This window comes from Grampus griseus (assembly GCF_964374135.1).
Source record: "Grampus griseus genome assembly, chromosome: 7".
Classification (NCBI taxonomy): Eukaryota; Metazoa; Chordata; class Mammalia; order Artiodactyla; family Delphinidae; genus Grampus; species Grampus griseus.
Genome location: NC_139001.1, coordinates 59951711 through 59962476, shown reverse-complemented (window position 1 = coordinate 59962476; position 10766 = coordinate 59951711). Strand labels below are relative to the sequence as shown.

The 10766-nt window shown below is 47.9% G+C and overlaps 1 protein-coding gene across 2 annotated transcripts in view; it reads left to right on the top strand.

Annotated features, from left to right (window-relative positions):
• Positions 1-3661: 3661 nt before the first annotated feature.
• ITGA6 (integrin subunit alpha 6) overlaps positions 3662-10766 on the top strand; it is a gene marked incomplete at its 5' end in the record, with an annotated part of 74042 nt that continues 66937 nt past the window's right edge. The window contains one exon of one of the 2 annotated variants that reach the window (XM_082658117.1): positions 3662-3846. In XM_082658117.1, the coding sequence (XP_082514243.1) occupies positions 3665-3846 (182 nt within the window). The remainder of the gene's footprint in view (positions 3847-10766) is intronic. The other variant, XM_082658116.1, reaches the window with a different exon arrangement.

The following is a 10766-nucleotide window of genomic DNA, read 5'->3' as shown; positions in this document are numbered from 1 at the left end:
TAATGCGACCACAGAAGAATAAAGAGATGTTTTAACAGTTTCTACGTTGCCTAAAAGCAGCAAATATGATATCCTCTGCTGTTGGTGACGACAAAGTCAATAGAACAGGGAAGCTGAGAGCAAAAATGATTAAAGTAGGTCCCAGGAAATGGAAAATATATCAGGCATGACGTGAGTACCTCAGACCTTTGCATGGGTGACCCATAGTTTAAAATTATTTACAAGCTCCTCTACCAAAAGTGGAATATAGAACAAAAAAATTTCTTTTGAAAAGTGTATCGATAAAATACAAGAATTCAAAAGCTGTCAACTGAGCAAATGCTTCTATTCATTGCTTTCACTGCCTTTTTACTTAAAAATTTCAGTTTGTAAAATTTCTTCTGTGATGATCATATCATTTTCTTAGGTATTCCATTTTGTTTGTTTTCTAATGAGGCTTTTGGGGAACATGACACAATTTTGTCATAACTGGATTTGTAGAGCCCTTTGGTTTTTTCATACACACACACACACCCATGCCATCTAATGGTCAGCACACCTTTATCATCAAGCTCTCTCTATCACTTTGGTTCCAGACAAATGTCTTTTTGTTCCAGAATTTTTTTCACTATAACTATGTACCTCCCTCCTCAGGTCTTTACTTCATAATTTTTAGATGTCTTGATTCTTTCATTCCTTTGACCCTATAGACTGACATTGTCCTCAGCAGATCCTGAAGGACCTCTAAACCTCCTTTTTCTAAGACACCTCTTATGTCAGCCCTAACTATTTACCACAGAAATGACAACTAATTCACAAACCTTGATTGTTACAGTTAATCAGGAAGCACTGCCAATCTTCAAAGAGGTTATTATTAAGAGCCTGGGTTTGACTCAATTTCAAGTATGTTTGGCATCGTAGGCAGAGATAGGTGGAAGGCAGGAGTGTGGGTCCCCTGTGATGGGCACTTGGCACACTCCAGAACAAGTCTCTCATCCTTGTTTTTATCCCCTCCTTCTCCCACATAAGTAGTACTCAATTCGGAAGCACTATGTTTAAATTTAACATTATGTAAAATTTCAATTTGAGCATAATCTGTATTTGGGGTCAAGGAGCTAACTCTGGCTATTCAAACGTCATCGACTAAACATACCTTTGGGAGGAAGCAAGAATTACTCTTGGAAGCAAGGGGTGATATTCGGTATAGTTAACAGTTGGTATGACATGAGCACACCCAGTCAGAAGCCCTTGTAGTGCCAGGCAGGGCTTAAGGGCTCAAACCTTTGAGCTGCTGAATTGTGGGGAAGTTGGCGGGTCCTAGGAAAGTGGCCAGTTGAACCTGGGGAGCTCAGGGCATAGCTTTTGGCTACTAGTTCAGAAGTATTTCAGCAACCATTACAGCCCCATCAGTGGCTCCTGCTGAGTACCAGCCTGCAGTGAGGTTCGTTGTGCTCTAACTATAATAGCTGGGACCTGTACCCCCTGGAATAGTATGTGTTTAACATGAAGAAGAAAGGCTAACTTGCATGAAAAATCCTATTGCAGATGTTTCTTAGCTTACTAGATTATAGTCTCCAACGGTTTCTCAACCTTACCAAGGTTATCACGTACTGGTTAAAACAGTGTGATCTTCAAGATTGTCTACTGAACTTGAACTCACTGTACCCCACTTTCGACTATATTTGACTGGAGGTATCGATTGGGAGAGAAGTGGGACGTACCCCCCTCCTGGCAGCTGTTACCACCTGTGGACTCTTGATGATGTTCAGGTGGCTTTTCAGTGTGGTACAGGCTGCTCCCTTGGTGTAAATACCCCTTGTGGCGAGATGGCACATGACCCCTACCCCCCATCACCACAGGCACACTCAGAGCTCCAGCTCTTCCCTGGGACTGCACTCTGCTTCTCTTTCTATGTCAGATTTCAAGGCAGGCTCCCCAAGGCATTCCAGGAGCCTTTGGGCTAGCATTTTTGGCAGACTGCTGAAGACCATGGACCAATTTTTAGAACAAGGTTTTTATTATTTTTTTAAAAATCTTTTGGCCATGCCATGCGCCATGTGGGATCTTAGTTCCCCCGACCAGGGATGGAACCTGAGTCCCCTGCATTGGAAGCACGGAGTCTTAACCAGTGAACCGCCAGCGAAGGCCCAGAACAAGGTTTTTAAATGCATAAAATAAAATACATGGGATTACAATTTTATTGAAATACAGTTAACACAATATTTTTTAAAAATTGTGTTATAGCACTATTATATACATTTTAATTGACATTACATAACAAGATCTAGCTGAGGGTCTATCTGATAACTACTGTAATTTAAGATATTTGCAGCAACTGTGATGTGATGTAAAAAACCTATGGGTTCTACTGGAGACTAAGTCATGGATTCTTAGTGCCACCGTGGTGTGCTGCCTACCTTCATAATGGAAGGAAATGCTAAATGTCAGTTAAAGGATTAGTGAAAATAAAAATGTAATTTTTTTTTTGCCATCCAAATTCACAGTAACCTGAATTCTCTCTCCCCGGGTTAACAACCCCTGCAGGATAAAGTTACCCCAGGGGTCAACACCTCACTGGAGGCCCCACCCCTTGTGCTGGAGGCTGGAGCCTTTAGGCCACCCACACCGAACTCAGAGCGGTCTCTTGGCAGGGAAGTACTCCTCCCAACTGGTTCTGGGAATTGGGGGGCAGGAAAGAAGGGCTCCTGAGCTCGTGGGTGCCACTTTAAATAACTCATCCTTCACTGTTGAGGACCTTCTCAGTCTGAGAACACCTGGAAACCAAGTGTGAAGTTGCCTACACCAGTGTGACTTCTCCCACAAACTCTCTTTTCCACCTGGACGCAGATCTGTGGATGCTCTGGGGCAAGGCTGAGCTTCAGTTTTCTCATCTGCAAAAAGAAAACACCCACCTCATAGGATTGTTAGGAGCATGAAATGAGATAATAGCTGCGCGTTGTCAATTGCACAGCCCTATTTGTGCTGTTATCCTTTTCGACGGTTAGCTCTTTGAGGGCCGAGGAGAATCTATAGAGCTCCATTCCCCAAGTACCTGGCCCGCGTTAATTGCTCCATAAACACTTGCGGAATGAATGAAGGCAGCCTGCATTTGCACGTGGGCCTCGGTCGCCGAGCGCCCAGGGCTCCGGGCCATTAGGGCCGGCGCATCACCAGCACTTGTCTTTACTAACAGGTAGTAAACGCCTTTCCGGCTCTGCGCCGAATGGCAGCCACAATTCAAGTGTTTCTCTCCAGGAGGACACCCGAGCTGGGGCTGCCCGGCCCGCAGCTCGCCTCCGGGTCTCCCCGCCGCAGCTTCCGGGCCAGGTGCGGGGCGGCAGGGAGGGGCAGCTCCGCGCCGCACCGCACCGCAGCCGGGCCGGCCGGGAAGGTGCCGGCGGCGGGCGTGCGAGGAGGGGCCAGGGGGTGGGGAGGGCCGGGGCGGGGCCGGCGTCCTCGTCACTTGATAAAACGCCTACGAGTCTCCAGAGAACAACGGGCTCATTCAGTGGTCGGGAGCTGCCCGCGAGGGGGAGCGGCCAGGCGGAGAGCGCGACTCGTCCCGGGGGTGGGGCCGGGCGAGGCGGCGAGAGGAGACCGAGGTGGCCGCGGCGGCAGCCTCGAACCCAGCCCGCAGCGCAGGGCGGCCGCGCAGCTTCCCGCTCCCCTCCCGGTGCGCCGGCCCATGGCGGCCGCGGGGCGACTGTGGCTGCTCTACCTGTCGGCGGGGCTCCTGCCGCGGCTCGGCGCCGCCTTCAACTTGGACACCCGCGAGGACAATGTGATCGAGAAAACCGGGGACTCCGGGAGCCTCTTCGGCTTCTCGCTGGCCATGCACTGGCAGCTGCAGCCCGAGGACAAGCGGCTGTGAGTTCCCCTATTCTGCCCACCCCATCGGGGTGCCGGCCCGCGAGCGAACCGGGGCGAGGGCGCGCCGCGTTCCCGCCGGCCGGCCCTGCCTCGCCCGGGACTCCGCCGGCCCCCGGGGGGAGCGGAGCCCGACGCCCCGCGCGCTCGCCTCCGGCCCCGCCCGGCGCCGCGCCTCCCCCCGATTCAGCCCCGGAAGGAGGAGAACCCGGGGGCCGACCCCTGCGGACCGCGGCCCCGGTGCCAGGCGGGGCTGTCCTCGGCCCCGGGAGAGTTTACTTTTTTTTTTTTTTTAAACAAAGTGTTTTCCGGCTGTCCTTCCCTCTGGGCGTTTGCTGGGAACCCGGCAGGTGGCATGCTTTGCTGAGCTTCACGTGTGTGCCAGGCGGGGGTGACGTGGGGTGGAGGGCCGCTGTACGCTGCGGTGAGGTGACTGGGAGGGTCGTTCAGGGAGATCCAGGCCTTTCCCAAACTCACAGAGAGCACCGCGGCCCCCCGCAGACTCGCGCGCCCCGCACAAGTTGGAAAGCCACTTTTCATCACGTCCTGCGAGGCTTTCCCCGAAGGGCGGGTGCTCCAGTAGGAGAGACTTTTACATGCCTTTCCCCTTTTCAAAAAGATGGAACTAACCACGCACCTGTTCGCAGGCTAGATCAGCTGAGAAAACAAGACCCTCTTAGTGGTGTGGCCGACCCGTCGCCCAAGCCCCAAAGCGTCCGGCGCCACCCGAGACCCTCTGGGCCCCTGCACTGGGCAGGCCCTGCCGAGGGGTGAAAGCAAAATGTCCGATCCGGGCTGGTGCTTTGCAAACAAGGTTTGGAAGTGACAGCCCCGCACCATGGCAGAGCAGTGCTCTTCCCTGGAGAATGTGGAGACTGGCACTCTTAGCCTCTCTTTTTCTTTGGAGACAGTGTTTGGTTCCCACATGATCAAACTCTTTAGGCTGGAGAGGATATTTGGGAGCTTAGTCGCCGTAATCGCTGTGAGCTACATTCTTGATCTGTGCTACCGAAAAATAAACTCACAAAAGGTCCCCCCTCCCCACAGGCCTTTAGTTGAACTGAGGTCCTTCCAGGACCAACAGAGCGAAGAAAGCAAAGTGCAGCTACAGAAGAGAGGACTTTGTGTTTATGAGAGGGGAATGGGATTTTAGGGCTGGAGGAAACCTCTTGATTTCAGCAATTGAGAACTTTGGAATTGGTGAATGTTGCGGGTCCCTGAATCTTAAAGTCAGATTTTTCTGGTAACACCTGCTAATGAAGCAAAGAAATTAGTTGGGGGTGGTCTGCAGGCCTGGCCAGCTGCGTATACTCTGCTTTCTCTCAGTAGAAATAATGGTTATGCTGTAAATTTGAAATGGAAGGTGGTTTCTGGTAACTCAGTGAATGGATGACATTTAGTGTCTCTGAATACTTGAGCTTGTAGATGTGCATCTACCCATATGGAGAATGAACTTGTTAGTGCAGAAATGATCGTGGGCCCGCAGGGGGGAATACATTCTCCTTAGCATTCTCTGCGCCAGACGCCTACTGAAGCTGGTGGTTTCCTTGAAATACTTGTTCAAGCAAAGATTGGGAAGGGGAAGTACTGGGGCAAGAAAGTGTCTTGGTGGAGATTTGCAAAACGTGACTTCAGCCAGGATCTCTGTTGTCACTAAGGTTAGCCGCATGCTTGCTAAAGCTTGTTCTCTCTGGTGGGCTTCTCTATTAGAGCTGCTGCAAGTAAGTAAGAAGCAGCCTGTGTTTGGGGTCTGATGCCTTCTAGAAATGCTCTTCTTAGGGACTGAAGGAGAGGAGCAGCTCACTTTAAGGGGGCTGTATCTTTCCTTCGAGCTCAGAGTGTGGCAGTAACCACACTCTAAGGGGCTGTGGTTTATGTCAAATGCTGCTTCCCCCACCCCCACACCCCTCCCCTCTCCCCACCCCCAATCGCTTCTTTTGGTAAAGTATTCCAGCAGCATTGGCCCCACCAGGAGAACCAGCACACACAGGCCATATCCACATCAGTTGTAACCTTTGACAGTAAAGGATGTGTGTAAATAACAGCCGGTGAGGCTGAGACCTCACAACTTCTGGGCCAGCTTCCTAAACTCTGTACTTGATGGAAAAGCTCAGCGGGAGTATTTCAGGGAACTGGTGAGAGAGACCTGAGCTCAGAATTCCTTCTCAGCTGTTACTTTGAGCCTTAGTGTCTTTATCTGTAAAACGGAGATATTACTGCTTAATAGGGTTGTTGTGAGGATTAAGAGATAACATGCAAAGTGCCTGATTCCTGCCTGGCATGGGTATTTGCTGACTAAATGCTGATGCATTTAGAAGCAGTAACTGAATTCCTACTGTGTGCCCTGCTACTCCACAGGTGTTAAACATCCTGTGGTTCTCACTCTGCCAAAGAGTAAAGTCAAAGGTTATTGTAGGTTGGGTAATTTAAACTTAGTCACATTTATGAAACCCATTTTCAAAGCAATTTAACTTTAATCCATCTTAGACTTATAACAAAAGTTAATTTCTTCAACAGGGGACTTTACTGAGGCAGGAGAAGTAAAATACCAAAGATGTGTGGTCATAGCAGATGAATGCAGAATTATGGGAACAAACCATAGATGTTTGCGGGTTAAACTTTCTATGATGCCATTTAAATATTTAATAACATCTTAAACTCTACTTAACATTTTATAACAGAATAATATTGTATCTGAGAGCCTTAAAACATGCTGGGTGTTCCTAAAACTCTGGGGACTGTAAAATTGAAATAGAGACTTGTAAACTTTCCTCGGCTGTGTATTAAAGAAGTTTCAGACTCCAAAAGGTTATGAGATGGTTGGCTGAGTTACTGAGGTCTGAGGACCTTGGAATCTTTCATTTCTCTTAGGTAGTTACAGTTGAGTCACCCTGCCTAGGTAGAAAGTAGGGGGTGGCATCTGTGGGTATGTCCATCCCGTGAATCATCCCTCTTAGCTCTTCTGGGAAGAGACGGATCTGTGTATGACTGCAGGGCAGAATCTGGAAGGAAGAGATAAGTGATATCCTCAGGGAGCAATCCTGGGTCTAATCCAATTGCCATTTTCTTATTTTGGGGAACTTTCTGATCACTGCCATCTTCCTAAGGCTCTCCAGGCTCACTGTCGCTTCTGTTCTGACTCTAACATTTGCTCTTGGTTTTTCTCAGACTTGCGATGCTTCCGCTCTTAAAATCGTGTTTACTGAACTAGAGATCATCTAGTCCAACTAGCTCCCTTTACAGATGAAGAAACTGAAGCTGAAAGTTAGGAAATGTCTAAAGTCTCTTGAGCGCTTAAGCAGAATCTTAACAAACTCTGGATTTGAACTTGGTATTTCTGACTCACGCTCATTCCACCTCTAAAAGGAAAAGTCAGAAGCGTCCTTCAGACCTGGAGAAATTGGCCAGCATCTGAATTTTGGAAATGTGCTATGTGCGGTTGATTTATTAAATTGCTCCCCATGTGGGTCAGGCTGTCTATTTAAATATCTGTGCCTGGACTCTCTTCCTATTGACCCTTATTCCAGCTGGCCTTGGATCAGCTTCCGGGTCCTTCTTTGCCTGTCACTCCTTCCCCTTCTGAAAAAGCCCAGTGAGGGGTGACTGGAGCCAGCCCAGGATCAGAACTGTGTCCAGGATGTGTACTTAAGTACTTGCTTCCTTGCATTCATTCAGAGTGCCATGTGGCCCAGGGCCATCGTCCAGGGACTATCTCAGTCACCTTGAGTCCTCAGAGTCGAGAAAGAGACAAAATGGGCAGGGAGACTTGGAGGAGATCTTAGGACTCTGCAAGGAAGCAGAAATGGACAAGTTGAATTTGAACACAGGCTGGTGTGAGCCCATCCAAGTAATGACTTAGGGTCAAAAAAGAAAAGTATTTTTGTGGTATGTGTAATATGTCGGGAAAGTCAGGTGAAATGCTCATGTAATAAAGTGTTACACTATTGTAAAGAAGCAAGTACTGTGTTCTTAGTTGTATTATTCTCTATTTTAGCGTAACAATAATATCAAGATTTAATTTAAGCTTTGTAACCAAATAGTACTGGAACTATGGTGCCTGGTTCCCCTAAGAACCTTGACCTAACATATTGCTATGGACGGAGTGGCAGGTGAATTATCTGGTACTTTCAAGATAGAAAGTGGAGACATAATAGAAAATACTATCCTTTGCTTAAGTGACAGGGTCAGTTTTACCTGGAACCCTGGTTGGTTCCGAGTCAGCCCACCTTGAAGAACATAGTCATGTTGTAAGAACCAGTTTAAATTTCTCCATGAAAGCCTTTTGAGCCCAACCCATACTACAGCACTTCTTCTTCCTTTGAATGTCCGTATCCTTTCGTATCACATTCTGATGGTTTTGTGTATATCGGTTATCTGCCATTTTCAGAGGATGATCTAATCTCCCCAGCTGGATTATAGGTTATGTGAGGGCAGGGGTCTTAACGTTCATTTCTTTGCCTGATGGCACGTAGCATATGCCTTGCAAGTACAATGGAGTCATATCATACACTCAATTTAACTTGTGAAATCAATTTTTCCAGCCCAGGGTAGAGACGGAGAAATCCCTTTATTTAGCCCTCTGTCCTTCCCTGCTCACCGTAGGTAGGCATTGGTCTCTGCTCCCCCAGGGAAAGAGAAGCTATGGTGGTAACGCAAAGACTCCACAAGACCTCAATTCTTGGTTTTTGAGTTTTCAAGGGCCCAGGTCCCAGCTAAGGGATTTTTTTTTTTTTTATAGGTGATTTTTAATTACACTTGACTTTTGCCTTAAAGGCAGACTTTAGAACTTAACCCCAGAAATACAGGCTGACCTGCACTGCAGTGCGTACTCAGGATCTGCTGGTTGTTAAAACGAGACTAGATAGAGAAGGATGGCCATAGCGTAAGATCCTGGAAGCTACTTGACAAGGGTGTGGAGGGCAGATGGAAGTAAGAATGTGAGGGCACTTGTGAATTGATGGCTAAAGCTTTAGTTATTCATGGTTAGTAAGGGAATCTTGGATACATGGAGCTCTTAAGTGCAATGGTGAGGAAGCTGCTGACCCCCTCCAGTGAGAGCTGTAGAATGGTGAACCAAGTGGATCACTCTCAGCTGAGAGCTAATGGCCTTTTGGGAGGGTGGTCAAGGTTGAGCCCTGCAGTAAAGGGCCCTGGGAGCTTTACTGCTCATCTTACCCTTGTGTTTTGGGGTAAAAGTTTAGAATCAAATAACTATATTTGCGAGGAACCTTAGGGGTTCTCAAATCTGGCTGGCCGTCAAGGTGATTTGGGGGAATCTCTTTATAAAAAGTATAATTCTAGACTCAGTTCAGATCTATTGTACTAGTTTCCATCTGTTCATAAAGTTTTCTAAGATTGAGCTAGATGAGCTTTTATTTTTCACACAGAAGGCAGAAATAGTGTAGTGGATAAGAGCAGACTCTAGAGCTAGAGTCTAGATCCCAACTAGAGTCTAGAGCTAGATGGGATCAGATCCTGCTCTGCCATTTACTAGCTGTGACAGTGTGCAGGGTACCTACAATTCTGCTCGGCATTCCAGCATGTAGGGGTTTTCCACACACACCGCCAAGCCATTCTCAGATACTAGTCAACTCAATTCTGACACTCTGTACCTGGAGATAGCATCAGATTCCACAGAGTAAGGGTTCAGTCCTGCAAGACTGCCTCTCCCCCACTTCAGATGCCCATGTCAAGTCCAGGTTGTCCCCTCTGCTGACGGACTGGCTATAAATTGGAGGTTCCCATGACCCCCTTCTTGGGTTTGATTAATTTGTTAGAGTGGCTCTCAGAACTCAGAGAAACATTTTATTTACTAGATTACCAGATTATTATAAAAAGATATAACTCAAGAACAGCCAGGTGGAAGAGATGCATAGGGCAAGGTATGGGGAAAGTAGAGTTTCCGTGCTCTCTCCTAGCACGCCCCTCTCCCCAAATCTCCACGTGGTCACCAACCCCGAAGTTCTCCAAACTCCATCCTTTTGGGTTTTTATGGAGGCTTCGATACATAAGGCACAGCTGATTAAATCATTAGCCATTGCTGATTGAACTCAACCTCCAGCCCTTCTTCCCTCCCCTGAGGTCAGGAAGGTGGCGCCGAAAGTTCCAGCCCTCTAATCGAGTGCCTGGTTCTCCTGGCAACCAGCCCCCCTCCCAGGTGCAGTCCCTTGGCCATCTCATTACCATAACAAAAGACATCTTTGTCGCTCTCCTCACTTAGGAAATTCCAAGGGTTTTAGGAGCTCTGTGGCAGGAACTGTGGAAGGAAAGCCAAATGTATTATTATAAATCACAATACATCATCTCTCTGGGTCTCTTTCCTCAGCTGTAAAGTGAGGATAATTGCACCTTAGACTAGTCCTGACTCAGAGTAATAAGCACTTTGTGTGTGTGTTAAATAAATGTGGAAACCAAAGGCTGTGAGAGGTGAGGTGGCCATGACATGTTGGGCAAGTTGGTTCTCAGTCCACATCTTCCATGCTTCCTGGCCTGTGCAGTGTGTGCTTTCTCCTTTGGGTTTGATTTTGATAATGTTCAAGTGTCCATCCTCCTTCGCATCCATTCTACAGTTACATGTTTGGAAAGTACACCTCAGAAGAACCACGCCTTGTGGCCTTCTGGTAGCTGCCACGCGGTAGATAAACACCAGCAGGGTTTCAGTAAGCAAAGGAGATGAATGGGCAGACTGGTGCGGGGATGATGAGGTTCCGGACGGCAGGGACTTCGGGCATAGGTTACCCACGGAGGGTGGATTGTGCAGTTACAGGGTGGAGTGATTCATGCTGTCTGGTTTCCAGATCTTCTCAGACCTCTGTGACTTTCAAAGTCTCAGCTCCCACCTTATTCCTGGTAGTCTGGGTAATGTGCACTCCACCCAGGGCAGGGCTGATGACGATTTATTTTTCATAGTCCTTTGTTTG